General features: G+C 48.1%; 1 protein-coding gene across 1 annotated transcript in view; it reads left to right on the plus strand.

Moving 5' to 3' along the window:
* Window positions 1–21,818, plus strand: part of KNL1 (kinetochore scaffold 1) — a 629,191-nt gene that overhangs the window by 262,473 nt on the left and 344,900 nt on the right. Inside the window, 2 exon segments of the mRNA XM_029598563.1 lie at window positions 6,847–6,914; window positions 15,050–15,148. Coding sequence (XP_029454423.1) covers window positions 6,847–6,914; window positions 15,050–15,148 — 167 coding nt within the window.

Raw genomic sequence — 21,818 nt, forward strand, 5'->3', positions numbered from 1 at the left:
ACAACTAGCATAGTAAGGTTTAAAAGGGATTTGGATAAGTTTCTAGAGGAAATGTCCATAAAATAATATTATCCCAGGACAAGCAGGATGCTAGTCCTCACATATGGGTGACGTCACCGAACGGAGCCCAGGCGGGAAAGCTTTCTGTCAAAGTTTCTAGAAACTTTTGACTGGCCCTGTGAGGCCACTGAGCATGCTCAGCATGCTATGATATTCTCTGCCACAGGTGTCTCTCTTCAGTCTTCATTTTTCCGCGCTGCCGTTCGCACCGCGGACCGATAGCCCTACCGTTGGGAATATCGTTTTGACTAAAAGTCAATTTTTTCTATATATTCTCTGTCACGGGAAGTTCTCTGCCTCGCCGGCTGGTGAGTACTGTCTGTTTCACAATTTTCGGCTGAAAATTTTTTCACACGTTCGTTTCATCGACGGCCGTCGATCGAAAATGGCGACCGGTTTTAAAAAATGTCCGGTCTGTAATAGAACTATGTCTATTACTGATCCCCATTCGGAGTGTGTAATGTGCCTCGGGAAACAACATGATGTTAATTCCTGTGAAAAATGTGCTGAAATGACGGTCAAGGGAAGAAAGGCCAGACAAGAGAAGATGGAACACCTTTTTTCTCTTCAACTAATTCCTTCTTCCTCAAAAGCACCGAGTTCATCTCCGGCTGGAGCTACGAAGAAAATCCTCCTTAAAAAACCGCGTCCGGATGGATCGGGGGACCGTTCATCCTCGCCATCTTCTGTACGTTCTGCCACGTCAACAGAACGCTCCAAAACTAAACATCGCCATCGCCATCGATCATCCTCCGAAACACTGTCCCAGGACGAGTCGATGCCAAAGCGGTCTAAAAACCAAGAGACGCCGGTGATTGGGCCTTCGCCGCCACCGACACCAACACCGTCATCGATGGTCGTTGCAATACCATCGCATACACCATCGGCTCCTTCGCTCACACCACAGCTTGAATTGTCTGCACTGATTAAACAAGCTGTTTTCCAAGCTCTTCAAGAGCAACAACTCCCGACAGGCCTGTCGATGCCGATACCCTCGATATCGATGCCGATACCCTCGATATCGATGCCGATGCCCTCGATATCGATGCCGATGCCCTCGATATCGATGCCGATGCCCTCGATATCGATGCCGATGCCTTCGATATCGATGCCGATGCCTTCGATATCGATGCCGATGCCTTCGATATCGATGCCGATGCCTTCGATATCGATGCCGATGTCCTCGACATCGATGCCGATGTCCTCGACATCGATGCCGATACCTACATCATCGATGCCGGTGATAACACCGATGACAACAACACCTTTTCCATCAAGATCCTCGGCGGATACTATAACCACTACACCGAGAGTACTGACTCAATCTACATCGATGATTTTTCAAATTCCATCGACGAATCAAACGACTGCATCTCTGCAGCAACCTATTCCATCGGAGGAGGTCCGCGATGAAGCTTTTTATCATCGTCTCCTACAAAGATACCAAAAAGTCATCGACAAATTACCACCTATTACAAAAAAGAAGGTATCTGCTGATTTTTTCCTCGATGATCCACAACCTGGACCTTCCGGACTGCAAGCCTCTCCAGTTCCAACAACTTATAGAGAGGAATCAGAAGAATCCTGGGATGATGATGAACCCTCTCAATTTTCCTCAGAGGAATTCATGTCCAATCCTTCTTCTCCTGACCGAAGAAAGAAGTCACCTCCGGAAGATCTATCCTTCTCATCCTTCGTACAAACTATGTCTGATTCCATTCCATTTAAATTGGCTGCTGAGGAGGATACCAGAACACAAACTCTCGAAGTACTACAGTTTGTGGATCCACCCAAACAGGTACTAGCAATACCTGTACATGAGGTGTTACTGGAACTTCAAAAAAGAATCTGGGAACACCCTGCTGTAAACAAAAGAGTAGAAACTACTTACATTGTTCAACCAGCTCCGGGGTATCATAAACAACAATTGCCCCATCAATCTGTCGTTGTGGAATCAGCACAGAAGAAGTCTAAACGTGTGCGTCCACACTCCTCCATCCCACCAGGCAGGGAGCACAGGTTTCTGGACACATTAGGTAAAAAGATTTACCAGAGTTCCATGCTGAGTACAAAAATCTCTGCATATCAACTCTATATAACTCAACATCAAAGAAATCTCTGGAAAGAGATGGAACAATTCGTTACTTCCTTACCATCTCAATTCCAAGAACCTGCTCAAGAAATTATATCAAAAGGACTTGAAGCGGGCAAACATGAAGTAAGAGCAGTTTATGATAACTTCGAAACTGCTTCAAGAACAGCAGCAGCAGGAATCACTGCTCGCCGGTGGGCCTGGCTCAAGGCATCTGACCTCAGACTTGAGGTTCAGGATAAGCTTGTTGACCTTCCCTGTCTTGGCGACAATCTCTTTGGAGATAAAATTCAGGAAGCGGTTCAACAACTCAAAGACCACACAGAGACACTGAAACAACTGTCTCAGACCCCACAAGAACCTGCTAGTCAACCTTCTCGTCGTCCTCCACGAAGAGATGTAAGACGCTCTTACTACAGACCACGCAGGTACTACCAACCAACAAATAGAGGTAGATCAACTAGGCCAACTCAGCGTTCTCAAGCCAGACAATCCAGACCTGCCCGCCCACAACCACCTGCGCAAACAGGGCCTGCAACAGGCTTTTGAGGATTACACCAGAGAACAGACTCAACCTTGCAATCCCAAACCAAACCTACCAGTTGGAGGCAGAATATCCCTTTTTCACGAAAATTGGCAAAACATAACCTCAGATCAATGGGTTCTTTCAATAGTTACCCGAGGTTACAAACTAAATTTCACTTCAATTCCTCCAGAATTTCCACCAACATCATGCCAACAACAAAGATCTCAACTTCATCAATTACAAACAGAATTATCCACCCTTCTGAAATCCAAGGCCATTCAACCAGTGCCTCGGAAGCAGAAGGGCAGGGGATTCTACTCCAAATATTTCCTCATTCCAAAGAAAACAGGAGGCCTACGTCCCATCCTAGACCTAAGAAATCTCAACAAATTTCTAAAGAAGGAAAAGTTCAGGATGGTTTCTCTAGGTACCATACTTCCACTTCTTCAAGCAAAGGATTGGCTTTGTTCTCTGGATCTTCAAGACGCTTATGCTCACATTCCGATATACCCCCCTCATCGCAAATACCTGCGCTTCACAGTGGGTCCTCAACATTACCAATACAGAGTTCTCCCTTTTGGACTAGCATCTGCTCCCAGAGTCTTCACCAAATGTCTAGCAGTAATAGCAGGACACTTACACAAAGAAGGTGTCCATGTTTTTCCATATCTAGACGACTGGCTCATAAGGAGTCCATCTCAACAAGGAGCAATAACTTCTCTTAACCGGACAATTGCTCTACTTCACTCCATGGGATTTCTCGTCAATTATCAAAAATCACATCTCACTCCAACTCAAATGCTTCAATTCATAGGAGCAGAGTTGAACACAAACCTCGCAAGGGCCATTCTACCCATAGAACGGGCGGAAACCCTTATTCAGTTAGCGAGGTCCATTTCCTTACGGACGCAAACCACAGCTCATCAGTTTCTGATTCTGTTAGGTCACATGGCATCAACAGTTCATGTTACCCCTATGGCAAGACTAGCCATGAGAGTAACTCAATGGACTTTAAGGTCACAATGGATCCAAGCAATTCAACCATTACACTATCCAATTCAAGTGACCCACCAACTAAGATCGTCTCTACTTTGGTGGACCAACAGGGACAACCTGTGCAAAGGCCTACCTTTCCAACAACCGGTCCCACAGACTACTTTAACTACGGATGCCTCCACCTTGGGATGGGGAGCTCATATAGACAATCTCCACACACAAGGAACCTGGACAAAACTCGAAGCAACATACCAAATCAATTTTCTGGAACTTCGAGCGATACGTTACGCACTGCATGCGTTCCAGGATTGCCTTTCGCGCAAGACTGTTCTCATTCAGACAGACAATACAGTAGCCATGTGGTACATCAACAAACAGGGAGGTACGGGCTCGTATCTCCTTTGTCAAGAAGCTGCACAGATATGGGGCTGGGCCCTGACTCACTCAATGTCTCTACGAGCAACATATCTGGCAGGCATCCACAATGTAGTGGCGGACCGCCTCAGCCGTCATTTCCAACCGCACGAATGGTCCCTGGATCCTACCATAGCAACCAGGATCTTTCAACGCTGGGGTCAACCGACAATCGACCTCTTTGCATCACCTCTGAATCACAAAGTGGACAACTTCTGTTCTTTACACAGACAGAAGAACCAACCAGCCAAGGACGCCTTTGCTCGCCCTTGGAATTCAGGCCTGTTATACGCGTATCCTCCAATACCGCTCATAACCAAAACTCTAGTGAAGCTACAACAGGACAGGGGGGCCATGATTCTCATAGCCCCGCATTGGCCTCGACAAGTATGGTTTCCCACACTTCTAGACCTCTCAGTCAGAGATCCAATTCGTCTAGGAGTAGCTCCCACTCTCATTACTCAAGATCAGGGTCGGTTGAGACATCCCAACCTCCAGTCCCTGTCACTGACAGCATGGATGTTGAAAGCTTGATTTTACAACCACTCAATCTTTCATCTCATATATCTCAAGTGCTTATAGCTTCACGTAAACCTTCCACACGAAAAAACTATGCTTCTAAATGGAAGAGATTCACTTTGTGGTGCTCAGCAAGGGATATAAATCCTTTCACTTGCCCCGTAACTTCTCTTTTAGATTACTTATACCATCTTTCAGAATCTGATCTTCAGACTTCATCCGTAAGAGTACATTTAAGTGCAATATCTGCTTACCATAACAAGATAGCAGATGCACCTATATCTACACAACCTCTCATAAGTAGATTTATGAGAGGTTTAACTCACCTCAAACCACCAATTCGAAAACCCGTCCCAAGCTGGGACCTGAATTTGGTACTTGCAAGACTCATGCGTTCTCCTTTCGAACCCATCGACTCATGTAATCTTAAATTTCTCACATGGAAGACTATCTTCCTCATAGCTATTACCTCAGCTAGAAGGGTTAGTGAGTTACAAGCACTTGTCACATACGAACCTTATACAAAATTCCTACATGACAGAGTGGTTCTCCGTACACATCCTAAATTCCTTCCCAAGGTGGTTACGGAATTCCACTTGAACCAATCCATAAACTTACCCACATTCTTTCCAAGGCCTCATTCCCATCCAGGAGAAACAGCCTTACATACCCTGGACTGTAAACGTACACTCGCTTTCTACTTAAACCGTACTTCAGTCCATAGGAAATCCACTCAACTTTTTGTTTCTTATGATCCAAACAAACCGGGTAAAGCAGTGGGTAAACATACCCTATCCAATTGGATAGCGAATTGCATAGAGTTCTGCTATGAACAAGCAGGCCTTCCTCTTCAAGGGCGAGTAAAGGCACATTCAGTAAGAGCAATGTCAACTTCAGTAGCACATTTTCGTTCAGTGCCAATACTAGACATATGCAGAGCAGCAACATGGACCTCTCTTCACACTTTTGCAGCTCACTATTGCTTAGACAAGGAAGGAAGACATGATTCAGCCTACGGACAATCTGTCTTAAAGAACTTGTTTCCTGTTTAATCCCAACTCCTTCTACATCCAATGTTCTGGAATCCTCGGCTGACTCATTCAACAACAATACTTCCATATTGCCTCAATACAACATGACTCAGCCTCTAGCTTGCTATTCACCCATATGTGAGGACTAGCATCCTGCTTGTCCTGGGATAAAGCAAAATTGCTTACCTTGTAATAGGTGTTATCCCAGGACAGCAGGATGTAGTCCTCACAGAACCCACCCGCCACCCCGCGGAGTTGGGTCTCATACCTTTTATTATTTTATTTTTTGCTATCGCTTCATGCTATATAACAGACTGAAGAGAGACACCTGTGGCAGAGAATATCATAGCATGCTGAGCATGCTCAGTGGCCTCACAGGGCCAGTCAAAAGTTTCTAGAAACTTTGACAGAAAGCTTTCCTGCCTGGGCTCCGTTCGGTGACGTCACCCATATGTGAGGACTACATCCTGCTGTCCTGGGATAACACCTATTACAAGGTAAGCAATTTTGCTTTAGCCAGGTAGACTACAGAAAGCCATTGCCATCCTTTGGAGCACATAACAATAGATCTACTTTTTGAGATTTGCTGAGTACTTGCTACCTGGACTCGCTAATCTCTGAATCTGTATGCTGGACTCTGTGGAGCTGTGATCTGACCCAGCATGTCACATCTTATGTTGTTCTTCCCTTTTTAATTAAGGCAACTCTTCATTATGGAGTCCCATTTGTGTGACTGGTAAGTTTAGTTGTTTTTAGGGAAAGTGTAGTTGCTTAACTGTAACAGGTTATCTTTAAAGACAGTGGAATCACAAGTCACACATTACCTCCTAATTCCCCTTCTGGGGTTGATCTCTTTGAGCTAAATAATACAACTGGGGCATGATGCAGGGCCATGGCACCTTAGGTACTACACAGGCTTATATATTTTATCAACACTTTGAAGAAAGCTCTGGAAGGTGTCCAGTGCCAAGCATGTTGGCAGAATCACCAGTCATGGAAATGGGTGCTGTCTTCAAAGAACACTTGTTACAGATAGGCAACTATACTTGTTAGTGAAGGCTGATAATGAAACTATCCAGAAAGGCAAAGAAAGTATTGTACTTATTTAGGAGAAAGTTTGTTAGACGTTGTGATTTCCAGAAGCCAATTACAGAAATATAGTTGAAAGCGTAGTTATTTTGAGTAAAATAATATCTCTCACCCTGTAGGTCAACCATACAGTCAGGTGGAGGCCCAGTTTTTCATGGACAGTGGCTCAGCATACAGTTTATGGCAGGTATGTGAAGTTGTAGTCATTTAAGATAGATTGCAATGTAGAAAACATTTGCTATTTGGTGTAAAAAAAAAAAAAAAAAATATATATATATATATATATCAACCTAATAAACGAAGGTTGACCGTGCCGCAAATGCGCAGTAGAGAGCAGCTCTACCGCGCATGCGAGCACGTCGGTCACAGTGTGCCTCTTAAAAATAAAAATGGCGCTGTAGGAGCGGCGGCCCGAAGACCCGGAGCGGCGGCGGCACCGGCCCGAAGACCCGGAGCGGCAGGAGCGGCGGCACCGGCCCGAAGACCCGGAGCGGCAGGAGCGGCAGCGGCGGCCCGAAGACCCGTGCAGGAGCGGCGGCGGCACCGCCCCGAAGACCCGGAGCGGTGGCGGCATGCGCGCGAGGGAGGGACAGACTTCCTTCCGTCCGTCTGTCCCTCCCTCGCGCGCATGCCGCTGCCGCTCCGGGTCTTCGGGCCGCCGCTCCGGGTCTTCGGGCCGCCGCCGCCGCTCCGGGTCTTCGGGGGAGATCGACTGAGGGAGGGGGGAGAGAGTGACTGGGGGGAGGGGGGGAGAGAGGAGTGACTGGGGGGAGGGGGGGAGAGAGGCGTGACTCTGGGGGGGAGGGAGGAGTGACTGAGGGGGGGAGGGAGGGAGGAAGGAGTGACTCAGGGGAGGAGGGAGGAGTGACTCAGGGGAGGGGGGATGAGAGGAGTGACTGACTGGGAGTGAGGGGAGAGGAGGAGTGACTGAACTGTGGGAAGGGGGCGAGAGGAGTGACTGGGTGGAGGTGCGGGAGGAGTGACTCAGGGGAGGGAGGAGTGATCTCAGGGAGGGGGAAGAGGCGTGAGGAGGGGGGGAACGAGAGGAGTGACTGACTGAGAGAGGGTGGAGGGAAGGAGGGAGGAGTGACTGGGGGAGGGGGGAGATAGGAGTGACTGAGGAGGGAGGAGGGGGGAGTGACATGAGGGAGGGAGGAGGGGGAGGGAAGTGGACTGAGGGGAGGAGGGAGGGGGGGACGAGAGAGGAGTGACTGAGGGGAGAGAGTGGGGGAGGTGGGAGGGAGAATGAGGGGGAAGGAAATGATCCAAAAAAAAATGTTAATGTAGCCCGTTTTAACGGGCTTAACGGGTTGTATATATATATATATATAATTTTTTTTTAATAAATATAAAAAGGATGTCTTTTCATAATAATTTTTATTTTATAGAACTTCCTTGGCAAAAATAAGTCTCTAAGGGTCCGTAGCACAGCCACTGGCTCTTTACCATCAGACTATCCAGGAATATATCTGCTCATTTATTGTGCCAGTTTTGTCATCAGCAACATTTTAATATGGGCTGACCAGAAGGTTCGGCACCTAAAGTGTACAGATCTTTTAGCAATGAGCACATCAACCTGCACTATGATGCAAATCATAGGAACCAATTTGTGAAAATGATTAGGGTGCTGAACTCAACTTAAAAGCACCGCTAGCAAAAAAAACCAAAAACAGAACACAGTGGGTTATAAGTGTGACTGACCAGCCTGTATTAAATATCTAGAGAGGAGTAGTTAATGTGGACATAATGAAAAGCCATGTGGTCAAAGCAAAAGCTAGGGAAAACTCAGTCCCAACATTCATTCATTCTCCCCAACACCAGCTCATCCCCTGTTGTCTTCTCCATCCCCCCTCCTCCTCACCTCATATACCAGCGCACCCTCTGCTGGAGCTCAGTATCTTTCTGACTCCAGCAGATGTGAGTTGGGGAAATCAGTGCTTCCCCAGAGTGACAGGTTTTCGATTTTCTTTCTTTCTCCTTTGAGTTCTTCCCTGTCATTTCTATTGTAACATTTTGGATCAAGTTAGTTTTGAAAAAAAAAAAAAAAGAATTCTTGTCAGTTTAATTTTTGAGGAGGCGTACCTTCCCTCTGTTCTGCCTCCTCCTGCAGTTCACTCTCCTTACTTTGGGGGTAAGTGTATATATTTTGTGATTTTTACTTTTCAGCTAACTCCCTCTTAACGGCGCTCCGTGTATGCCGGTGAGGCCGGCCCCTATGCACGACGGCTAACGGTCCGGCGGCCCGGCGAATTTTCTTCTCGGGCCTAGGCGCGCCGGCAGGGGGTTTTTCCCGCCGGCGCCTGAGGACTTGTTGGGCGGGTTGCGAAGGCCACTTGGGCCCCCCCGTGGTGCGATTTACTTTTGGCCCCCCCCCACCCCACCCCGAGGCGTTTCTCGCAGCGGCGTTGCGATGCCGCACTTTTCCAGATGCAAGACCTGCGGCGAGCCGGGGTCTCGTTTTTCTAGGGAGGGGGTTTGCCTGCGGTGCCTTCCCGAGGGAGAAGGCGCCGCGCACGGCTCGGGTTCACTCCCAGTGCCCCCCTCCCCTCAGCCCGGGAAGCGCGGGCCGGCCACTTCCTCACCAATGGCGGGAATGGCGGCCATCTTGGATGGGGAACTTGATGCGGCGAGCTCTCCTGAGGAGGAAGGCTCAGTTCAGGGCGTCCCTCGCCTGCACCGAAGCCCTGAGGAGGGCCTGCCTGCTCGTCTGCCTCAAGAGGCTCCTGCTTCTGGCAAGTCTCCCGGCCTGCCATTTTTCTCCCCGGATTTTATTTTAAAAATGCATACGGCATATTTACAGGGCCTGGTAGATCCGGGGGGTGCTACAGCAGGACCTCCTTCTCCCAAGATCCCTAAGCTCTCGGTCTCTCCCCCCGGGTCTCAGAACCCGGCTGGTGCGGTTCCAGGGACCTCTGCCTTGCCACCACAGCCGCGAGCTGTGGGAGCGGCTTCTCCGGGTTTTGACCCCTCGGACCCTCCGGATCCTGCGCACGCGGATGGACAGGCGGACGGCGACGACCCGCGCGCCCTGCGAATCTTCCACAAGGAGGAGCTAGAGGACCTTATTCACCAGATCCTTCAAGAGCTAGATCTGGATCCTCCAGCACCAGTGGCCCCGGCGGTTGCGACGTCCTCCAAGAAAGGGGACCCAGTTCTGGCCGCCCTCAGGCCTAGGGCGAAGGCTTTTCCAGTGCATGAGTCTTTTCTGCAGCTACTTACCGGTGAATGGGACGCCCCTGAGGCGTCATTGAAGGTCACCTGTGCCATGGAAAAATTGTATCCGTTGCTGGAGGATTTCTTGGATCTCATCCGGTTTCCTAAGGTGACTCGGCGGTTTCAGCAGTGACGAAAAGGACGACGATCCCGGTCACGGGCGGGACAGCCCTACGGGACACGCAAGACCGCAAGCTAGAGACGTTCCTCAAAAGGGTGTTTGAAGTCTCGGCCTTAGGAATGCGTGCCGTCATGTGTAGCTCCTTGACTCAGAGGGCCAGTCTACTCTGGGTCCAACAGCTCCTAACGTCCCAGCAGTTACCTCCGGAAGAGGCCGCTCAGGCCAACAGCCTGGAATCTGCCATTGCTTACGGGGCGGACGCTCTGTATGACCTCTTCCGTGTACTGGCCCGGTCCATGGTGTCGGTGGTGGCAGCTCGTAGGCTTCTGTGGCTTCGTAATTGGTCTGCGGATGCCTCTTCCAAGTCGAGCCTGGGATCCCTTCCATTTCGGGGGAAGTTTCTCTTTGGGAATGATCTAGATCAAATCATCAAGTCTCTGGGGGAAAACTCGGTGCATCGTCTACCCGAAGATAGGCAGCGACCTTACCGGGCGTTTGCCTCCACCAGAACCAGAGCTAGGGCACAGCGGCGTTACAGGTCGTACCGACAGCCTGGCTCTCGCGCAGCCCCCAGTAGACCACAGCCTTGGTCACGTTCCTTTCGCGGGCGGAGGCCCGCGAGAGAGGGCTCAGGGCAGGGGAACCCCCCCGCCAAATCCGCCCAATGATGCCAGAGAGACCCACTCCTCCAGTCCAGCCATCGGGGGCCGGCTCACGGAATTCTTCGAGGAGTGGGTAAATATTACTTCAGACCAGTGGGTATTGGACACCATACAGCACGGCTACGCCTTGGAGTTTGTCCGCCCGCCAAGGGACAGGTTCCTTTTTTCCCCATGCGGCTCCGATCTCAAGAGGATGGCGGTTCAACAAACACTAGACCGACTTCAGACCATAGAGGCTATTGCTCCCGTTCCCTTCGCCGAGGTGGGCTCGGGACATTATTCCATCTACTTCGTAGTTCCCAAGAAGGACGGTTCTTTCCGGCCCATCCTGGATCTAAAGGAGGTAAACCGATCACTGCGGGTCAGCCGGTTCTGCATGGAGACGCTGCGGTCGGTGATTGCCGCAGTGCACCAGGGGGAGTTCCTGGCTTCCCTGGATCTGACGGAGGTGTATCTGCACATCCCCATACGTCCGGACCACCGGCGTTACCTCCGCTTCAAGATTCTCGGCCAGCATTTTCAGTTTCGGGCCCTACCTTTCGGACTTGCGACTGTTCCTTGGACCTTCACCAAGATCATGGTGGTGGTAGCAGCGGCCCTTCGAAAGGAGGGTATCCTAGTGCACCCCTACCTGGACGACTGGCTGGTGCGGGCAAAGTCCTTCTCGCATGGACAGGCCTCGGTGGCCAGAGTTTTAGAGGTGCTTCGCTCCCTGGGCTGGGTTGTGAACCTCCCCAAGAGTTCCCTCGTACCATCTCAACGCTTGGATTTCCTGGGAGCGACCTTCGACACTCAGCAAGGCATGGTGTTCCTGCGATCGGACAAGGCCCTCTCCTTGAGGGAGCACATACGTCATTTCACTGCCTTGTCGGAACCCACCGCTTGGAATTATCTGCAGCTTCTGGGAGTGATGGCTTCCACTATCGACATGGTGCCCTGGGCATTTGCACACCTGCGCCCTCTGCAGGCGTCCCTGCTTTCCCGTTGGAAACCGGTGTCGCAGGAGTATCAGGTGATTCTGCCCCTTTCTCAGGCGGCTCGGGACAGTCTAAAGTGGTGGCTGGTCCCGGCCCACTTGGCCCGCGGCGTCTCACTCGAAGTTCCCACTTGGGTGGTGGTGACCACAGATGCCAGTCTCGTGGGTTGGGGCACCGTCTGCGACCGCAGCGCCACACGGGTTGTGGTCCCCGGAGGAGGCACGGTGGCCGATCAATCGTCTGGAGACCAGGGCAGTATGCCTCGCGCTCCAGCGTTTCCTCCCTCTGGTTCGGAACAGAGAGGTACGGGTCCTCTCGGACAACGCGACCACCGTGGCTTACATCAATCGTCAAGGCGGGACGAGGAGCGAGCACGTTTCCGCCGAAACCACGCTCCTGATGGCATGGGCGGAACTCCATCTCGTCCGGCTCGCGGCCTCTCACATAGCCGGGGTGGACAACATTCAAGCAGATTACCTCAGTCGACAGCGGTTGGACCCCGGCGAATGGTCTGTCTCCGACGCGATGAAACTTCTGGTTCAACGCTGGGGAACTCCAAGGCTGGACTTGATGGCGACCTCCCTCAACCCCAAGGCCAGTCGCAGAAGAGAGCGCAGCGCGGAGGGGGTGGATGCTCTAGTTCTTCCGTGGCCAACAGAGCAGTTGCTCTATGTCTTTCCCCCCTGGCCCCTAGTGGGCAAGATACTTCGCAGGATAGAGAACCACATCGGACTCGTGATTCTCGTGGCTCCGGAATGGCCCCTGTCGTCCCTGGTTTGCAGACCTGCTGCACATGGCGGTGGATGGACCGATACGTCTGAGTCACCTTCCCCGGCTCCTACACCAGGGACCGGTATTTTTCGAACAGGCAGAACTCTTTTGTCTTGCGGCCTGGCTTTTGAGGCTATCCGGAGGCGGTAATCTCGACGATGCTTAAGGCCCGCAAGCCTTCTACTTCCGTTGCCTATGTTCGAGTGTGGAAAGTCTTCGAGTCCTGGTGTGCCGATCAGGGGGCCCGGCCCACGGAGGCAACGGTTTCTCTGATCCTTCAGTTCTTACAGGACGGACTGGATAAGGGCCTCGCATACAATTCCCTCAGAGTACAAGTAGCAGCCCTGAATGTTTTGGTACAGACAGCGGTCTCTCTACCTCTCCAACCGGACATTGCCCGATTCCTGAAGGGGGTTAAGCATCTACGACCACCGGTTAGGGATCCCTGCCCGTCGTGGAGTCTTAACCTAGTCCTCCGGGCCCTGGCGGGCGCGCCCTTCGAACCCCTCCAAGGGACTTCTCTTAAGGATCTCACTATGAAGACGGTCTTTCTCGTAGCGATATGCTCTGCCCGTCGCATCTCGGAGCTGCAAGCACTATCCTGCAGGGAACCTTACCTTCGCATTTCGGAAGCGGGGATCTCGCTTCGTACAGTGCCATCCTTTCTGCCGAAGGTGATCTCTTCTTTCCACTTGAATCAGACGGTGGAACTCCCGGCGTTCTCTCCAGAGGAGTCGAGGTCTCTTCGTCATTTGGACGTCAAGCGTGTGCTCCTCCATTACTTAGAGGTTACCAATGACTTCCAGGTCTCCAATCATCTGTTTGTCCTCTGGTCGGGACCTAAGAAGGGCTCTGCCGCGTCGAAGACGACCATTGCCCGCTGGATCAAGGATGCCATTTCGGCGGCCTACATCGGTTCCGGTCGGGATCCACCTAGGGGCGTCCGGGCTCTTTCTACACGCTCGCAAGCAACGTGCTGGGCGGAGTCTCGTTCCGTCTCTCCGCAGGAAATCTGCCGGGCGGCGACATGGAAGTCGCTGCACATGTTCGCCAGGCATTATTGGTTACACCTGGCACCTTCGGCCCCTGGTCACTTTGGCGATCAGGTTCTCCGAGCAGGGCTCTCAGGGGCCCACCCGGTTTAGGGAAGCTTGGGTACATCCCACCGTCTGGACTGATCCTGGTACGTACAGGGAAAAGAAAATTATTCCTTACCTGCTAATTTTCGTTCCTGTAGTACCATGGATCAGTCCAGACGCCCACCACTCTGGGATTGTGAGCTCCTGCTCGGACTAGTATGTGTGACTGTCTTTTCCTGTTTTGTTCCTATTCTCTGTTTCAATTGTTTCCTATCGGGGTTTACAGCTCCTCACAAGTTGACTGTTGCGACCTGGTTTTGTAGGTCGTTCCTGTTATTGTTGTTGATGTTTTACATACGTCAGGGCACTTGATCCAAATTGTTTTTTGCTCTTTTGGGCTTTGCTATTCGCGATACTGAGCTCCAGCAGAGGGTGCGCTGGTATATGAGGTGGCACTCTCGAGCTCTGTTCTGACTCCATCTGCTGGACGGGGGACATAACCCACCGTCTGGACTGATCCATGGTACTACAGGAACGAAAATTAGCAGGTAAGGAATAATTTTCTTTTATCTGGCTAACTTTAGCTGGATTAATTAGCCATTTTAGATGTTTTAGAATATTGGCCTCCTAATGTCTTCAGGTGGAAGGCTCCCTATTCCGGTGGTTTTTCCATTTCATTATGTCAAAAGATTTACATTTACAAATTTCTCTTCAGATTGTTCTCACATAGATATATCCAATCTCGGTTGGGAAGCCCATTTAGAGGGACTTCATTCTCAATGCCACTGGCCCCTCCAAGAAAATGTTTTACCTAGAAATCTGGAGTTAAGGGCACTAAAGGCTTCCAAAAATCAGGTGACCAATAAAATCGTTCTAGGCCAGACAGGCAAGGCAGCAAGGTAATTATGTTCTAGCCGAGCAAGCAGGGAGAAACAGCATTGACTGCCTGTATGAGAGAGTAAAAAGGGCTATTTGGCTGCCTCAGTTTTAATGGCTACTTGTTTTTGTAACTGTTTTTAGAATTTTGTTTTTATATATCCCTGTTTTTTCCTTTTGTTATACCTCTTTGCCCTTTTCCTCCCCTTACTCTGCATAATTTTCTGTAGATACCCCTGGGGAACAGGCTTTTGCCTCCTGTGTCAGGAAACAGTCAATATGTGGAACTGATTCATCTTTCAAGGAGTAGTCCTCAAAACCACATATTTGGCTAGAAAGGATAATGTACTGGTAGACAGATTGTGTCTTCACTAAGACCCCCACAGATGGTCTCTGGACTAGGAGATGGCATACAAAATCTTCCTCCAGTGGGGCATGCCCAAGGTAGATTTATTTGCAATGGTCTTAAACAGAAAGGTACCAGTCTTCTGCTCCAGAAGGAGATCAGAAGCCAGGCTAGCTAGAGCTTTATAATGGCAACTAATACTTATTTGTTTTGTGTTTATCATTTGTGATATTTATTACTTTGTTTAGGTTTTTCTTTGTCCTTTCTTTTACTCTAGAAACTCCAGGACGGTGTTATCACAGTGAGAGAGTTTTTTTCGCTACTGCAGGTCCATGTTCAAATTCAGAGACCACGGCACAGTGAACTTCCAGCAAATGTAAGTATGTCTACATCCGAATCTGATATTTCTTTTTTTTTTTATTATTATTGGAACACAGCCATAAAAATAAATACTGCTTGATACCCAAAATCAAAATTGCAATTGTTCAAATAAAATTTGGCTAAGTAGCTCAAACTGCATGGGGGAAATATTTTCTTCTATTTTGTCCAAAATGTGAAAAAAGCCAAGCTTAGTAAGGCAAAAGTGGATAAATTATAGGTTTATATATGACTTGCCCAAAATTTCTGCCTAAAATAGTTACTCAGTTCCACCTGAACCAATCTATAGTTCTTCTCATTTTTTTTTCCCAAGACTTCATTCAGATAAGGCAAAAGAAAATCTGCACACATTGAACTGTAGAAGGGTGCTGCTTTTCTATTTAGAGAAAACAATAGCACTAAGGAAATCTTTTCTACTCTCTATCTCTCACAATCCAAATAATCAAGGACATTCAGTTTGAAAACAAACTTTCTCTTAATGGCTTTCTGGCTAAATATTTTCTGTTAGAGAAAGCAGGGGTAGCAGTTCCCAATAAAATAAGAGCTCAAATTTGATTGACTGCTACTCCAATAAGAAAATTATTCCTTACCTGCTAATTTTCGTTCCTATAGTACTGCGGATTAGTCCAGACAGTGGGTTGTGTCTCCCTTCCAGCAGATGGAGTCAGAGAAAAGCTTGAAGGGTGCTCTCTTATAGCCTGGAGCGCCCTCTGCGTCCCTTCAGTATTGAATATATCAAAGCAAGAAGAAACCATTGAATTGATCAAGTAAACGAACCTCAAACTGTAACTATGTACAAGAATGTTTTGATTAGAAATTGTAGTGAGAACAAACTTGCAAAAGGAACCATTGGCAATACACGAACATTCGAGCTGATATTCAAAAGTACTGAATTCGAGCTGATATTCAAAAGTACTGTGTAGACTATCCCAAAACCCATATCTACTCTTAGGGTGGGCATCTGGACTGATCTGCGGTAGTACAGGAACGAAAATTAGCAGGTAAGGAATAATTTTCTTTTCTCTGTACATTCCTGGATCAGTCCAGACAGTGGGATGTACCAAAGTTCCCTACGTAGGGTGGGCCCCGGATAGCCCTGCTCGAATGACCTGTGCGCCAAAGGAGCCAAATCCGGTGATTGGAGATTTAAGTGATAGTGACGTGCAAAGGTGTGCAACGATTTCCAGGTAGCTGCTCTGCATATCTCCTGTGGCGAGACTGCCTGACTTTCTGCCCAGGAAGCTGCTTGAGCATGGAGCGAATGAGCCTTGATGCCCTCTGGAGGTGGTTGACCAGCACCAACGTACGCTGAAGAGATTGCTTCCTTTAACCAGCGAGCAATTGTGGTTTTAGAAGCCTTGTTCCCACTTTTGGGTCTGCTCCACAGGACAAAGAGATGGTCCGATAGACGGAATTCATTCATAACTTCCAGATATCGAATTAGGACGCGCTTGACATCTAGCCATCTTAAGTTCTCTGGGATCCTCATCAGGGAAGGATGGTAGTTCCACCGATTGATTCAAATGAAAGGTTGAGACCATCTTTGGCAGGAAAGATTGAACTGTGCTCAAGGATACTCCCGAATCTGTGAAACGGAGGTAAGGCTCACTGCACGACTAAGCGTGAAGCTCCGAGATCCGGCAGGTAGGACAGATGGACACCAGGAAAACTGTCTTCAGAGCGAGGTCTTTGAGGGTAGCTCTTCTCAGCGGCTCGAAAGGAGGACCACCTAGAATCCGAAGGACCAAATTCAGGCTCCAAGAGGGGCACAAGGTGTGCACCGGTGGCTTCACATGCTTTACTCCCTTTAGAAACTGGACTATATCAGGATGTGACGAAAGAGGAGCTCCATCCAGGTGACGGACTAGGGAACCAAGGGCTTGCCACCTGAACCCTCAGGTGAATTGTATGCCAACCCCTTCTCCAGGCCTCGCTGTAAGAAGGGATAGTATCTGGACTATTGAAGCGCGACGTGGAGATACACCTTGGATTCACACCAGGCCTCAAAGGCTGTCAGGAGGGTCGAAATAACATCCTCCAGGTAGCCCAGTCTCCTCAACCTGCGCCTCTCAAAAGCCAGGCTGCAAGACAGAAGTGATCTGCCCGGTCGAAAAATACAGGGCCCTGACGCAGAAGGTTGGGAAGATGCCCCAGGCGGAGAGGTCCATCCACCATGAGGTTTACTAGGTCTGCAAACCACTGTCTTCGTGGCCATTCCGATGCCACTAGAATTACAGGACCTTGGTGAATCTCTATTCTTTGAAGCACCTTTCCCACCAGGGGCCATGGCAGGAACACATAAATTAGGAGGATTCGCGGCTATGGAAGGACTAGGGCATCCACTCCTTCCGCGTTTTGCTCCCTTCTATGACTGAAGAAGCGCGGAGCCTTCACGTTCTTTTGAGTGGCCATCAGATCCAGATGGGGTGTCCCCCACCGGGCAAAGAGGAGAGCCACTGCTTTCTTGGAGAGTTCCCACTCTCCGGGATCTATGTGTTGACTGCTTAAGAAATCCGCTTGGACATTGTCCACTCCTGCTATGTGGGACGCTGCCAGGCGGGAGAGGTGGAGCTCCGCCCATGCCATTAACTTGTCCGTCTCGGCTCTTTGTTCCTCCTCCTACCATAGTGGCATTGTCGGAGAGTATCCTTATGGCTTGGCAATGAACTAGGGGGAAGAAACGCTTCAAAGCAAGACGAACCACTCTGATTTCGAGACGATTGATTGGCACCGTCGCTTGCACCGTCACTTGCACGTCCATCGTTCCTGTGCCGACTGCGTTTGACACACAGCTCCCCATCCGGAGAGGCTGTAAGCATCGGCATTGACATACACGTCGGTACTGAAAGCTGGTCCCTCAAAGCCTGTGAAACCGCTTGTCGGATTAAATCGGACAATTCCGGCCGCACAACCGATGAAGTCAGAGCGGTTGTGGGCGGTGGCCGATGGTCCCGGGAGAGGTGTTTTAAGAATTAACCGCTTAGTCGCTCCAGCCGGAGACGACTTCGATGGCTGTGAGGGGGATGGTATAAGTTGCAGGCTGAACAGATGTTCCATCTTTTCTAGCCTGGCCTTCCGGCCCTTCGGCGTCATCTCCGCGCATTGTGGACAATTATTTACCTCATGTTTCTCACCGAGACATAATACACATTCACTGTCTGTGCCAGAAAGATAGACATCTTTCTGGCACAGACAGGGCATTTTTTAAAACCTGTTGCCATTTTTTTTTTCTTTCGATCGACAGCCGTCTATGAACGAATAAGATTGTGAGAAGAGAAATTTTTACTAAAAAAGTAAAAAATGAGACTGCGGCACTTACTGGCCGGTAAGAAAAAAGAACCTGAGAGATTTTGAGAGAGAGAATATCAATAGTTTGACTTATAAGTCAAAAAATAAATGTTGAGAGAATCTCAACGGCTCCTGTCCCACGATGCTTACAGCAGCGTGGAAAAACGAAGACTGAAGAGACACCTGTGGCAGAGAATATCATGGCATGCTGGGCATGCTCAGTGGCCTCACTAGGCCAGTCAAAAGTTTCTAGAAACTTTGACAGAAAGTTTTCCCACACTAGGGCTCCGTTAGTGATGTCACCCATATGTGAGGACTACATCCTGCTGTCCTGGGATAACACCTATTACAAGGTAAGCAATTTTGCTTTCCTGACTTCCTCAGTTCCAGGTTGGGAAAAAAAAACCCAGGTAATAATTTCTTTAAGATGAGAACAAGACTGGAGCTCTTTCAGCTAGTGCAGTACAGAAGAGAGAGTCGCGAACTCAGATAGTTAAATTAGTCAGCTTCAGGTAGAATGGAGTCTGATTAGAAAGGAATAGAAGAACTGCTTTTAAACCAATCTCATTTTTTGACTGGGATAGGTTAGAGAAGTTTTTCAATAATTCGAAGCTCCCTTTGTTAACTGAAGAAATGATGAAGGGTCTCAGAACCCATTATTGAATCCAAAGAATAATTAATGGGTTTGGGAGCAAGTAGAAGTCCTGGATTGGATGGGTATGTCATAGATTTCTATAAAAAGTTCAGTGTCAGTTTTTTGCCCAGATTGCGAGATCTTTTTAATCTTCTTAGGTTCTCCCAGCACAAGCAGGATGGTAGTCCTCACATATGGGTGACATCATCAGATGGAGCCCTGTCATGGAACACTTTTGTCAAAGTTTCTAGAACTTTGACTGGCACACTGAGCATGCCCAGCATGCCACTAACCCTGTAGCCACCAGGGGTCCCCCTTCAGTCTCTCTTTTTTTTTTTTCCACACTGCAGTTGCCTCGCGATTTAGGAGCTCTCTGAGAAATTTCTCACACTTTCTTCACGCTAGAGAGATAACATTCCTGGACGGAATAAATTATAGCTTTATGGAGCAATTGGTTCAGGAACCGACGAGAGAGGAGCAATTTTAGATCTAATTCTCAGTGGAGCACAGGACTTGGTGAGAGAGGTAACGGTGGTGGGGACTCTTGGCAATAGTGATCATAATATGATCAAATTTGATTTAATGACTGGAAGAGGAACAGTGTGCAAATCCAAGGCTCTCGTGCTAAACTTTCAAAAGGGTAACTTTGATAAAATGAGAAAAATTGTTAGAAATAAACTGAAAGGAGCAGCTACAAAAGCAAAAAATGTCCAAGAGGCGTGGTCATTGTTAAAAAAATACCATTCTAGAAGCACAGTCTAGATATATTCCATACATTAAGAAAGGTGGAAAGAAGGCAAAACGATTACCGGCATGGTTAAAAGGGGAGGTGAAAGAAGCTATTTTAGCCAAAAGATCTTCATTCAAAAATTGGAAGAAGGATCCAACAGAAGAAAATAGGATAAAGCATAAACGTTGGCAAGTTAAATGTAAGACATTGATAAGACAGGCTAAGAGAGAATTTGAAAAGAAGTTGGCTGTAGAGGCAAAAACTCACAGTAAAAACTTTTTAAAATATATCCGAAGCAGAAAGCCTGTGAGGGAGTCAGTTGGACCGTTAGATGATCAAGGGGTTAAAGGGGCACTTAGAGAAGATAAGGCCATCGCGGAAAGATTAAATGATTTCTTTGCTTCGGTGTTTACTGAAGAGGATGTTGGGGAGGTACCCGTAATGGAGAAGGTTTTCATGGGTAATGATTCAGATGGACTGAATCAAATCACAGTGAACCTAGAAAATGTGGTAGGCCTGATTGATAAACTGAAGAGTAGTAAATCACCTGGACCGGATGGTATACACCCCAGAGTTCTGAAGGAACTAAAAAAATGAAATTTCAGACCTATTAGTAAAAATTTGTAACCTATAATTAAAATCATCCTTTGTACCTGAAGACTGGAGGATAGCAAATGTAACCCCAATATTTAAAAAGGGCTCCAGGGGCTATCCGGGAAACTACAGACCGGTTAGCCTGAGTTCAGTGCCAGGAAAAATAATTGAAAGTGTTCTAAACATCAAAATCACAGAACATATAGAAAGACATGGTTTAATGGAACAAATTCAGCATGGCTTTACCCAAGGCAAGTCTTGCCTCACAAATCTGCTTCACTTTTTTGAAGGAGTTAATAAACATGTGGATAAAGGTGAACCAGTAGATGTAGTATACTTGGATTTTCAGAAGGCGTTTGACAAAGTTCCTCATGAGAGGCTTCTAGGAAAAGTAAAAAGTCATGGGATAGGTGGCGATGTCCTTTCGTGGATTGCAAACTGGCTAAAAGACAGGAAACTGAGTAGGATTAAATGGACAATTTTCTCAGTGGAAGGGAGTGGACAGTGGAGTGCCTCAGGGATCTGTATTGGGACTCTTACTTTTCAATATATTTATAAATGATCTGGAAAGAAATACGATGAGTGAGATAATCAAATTTGCAGATGACACAAAATTGTTCAGAGTAGTTAAATCACAAGCAGATTGTGATAAATTGCAGGAAGACCTTGTGAGACTGGAAAATTGGGCATCCAAATGGCAGATGAAATTTAATGTGGATAAGTGCAAGGTGATGCATATAGGGAAAAATAACCCATGCTATAATTACACAATGTTCGGTTCCATATTATGTGCCTCAACCCAAAAAAGAGATCTAGGCGTCATAGTGGATAACACATTGAAATCGTCGGTTCAGTGTGCTGCGGCAGTCAAAAAAGCAAACAGAATGTTGGTAATTATTAGAAAGGGAATGGTGAATAAAACAGAAAATGTCATAATGCCTCTATCGCTCCATGGTGAGACTGCACCTTGAATACTGTGTACAATTCTGCTCGCCCTATCTCAAAAAAGATATTGCGATGGAGAAGGTACAGAGAAGGGCTACCAAAATAAGGGGAATGGAACAGCTCCCCTATGAGGAAAGACTAAAGAGGCTAGGACTTTTCAGCTTGGAGAAGAGACGGCTGAGGGGGGGATATGATAGAGGTGTTTAAAATTGAGATGTCTAGAAAGGGTAGATGTGAATCTGTTATTTACTCTTTCGGATAGTAGAAAGACTAGGGGGCACTCCATGAAGTTAGCATGGGGCACATTTAAAACTAATCTGAGAGAGTTCTTTTTTTACTCAATGCACAATTAAACTCTGGAATTTGTTGCCAGAGGATGTGGTTAGTGCAGTTAGTATAGCGGTGTTTAAAAAAGGATTGGATAAGTTCTTGGAAGAGAAGTCCATTACCTGCTATTAATTTCACTTAGAGAATAGC

This window comes from Rhinatrema bivittatum, chromosome 4, assembly GCF_901001135.1.
Source record: "Rhinatrema bivittatum chromosome 4, aRhiBiv1.1, whole genome shotgun sequence".
Taxonomy (NCBI): Eukaryota; Metazoa; Chordata; class Amphibia; order Gymnophiona; family Rhinatrematidae; genus Rhinatrema; species Rhinatrema bivittatum.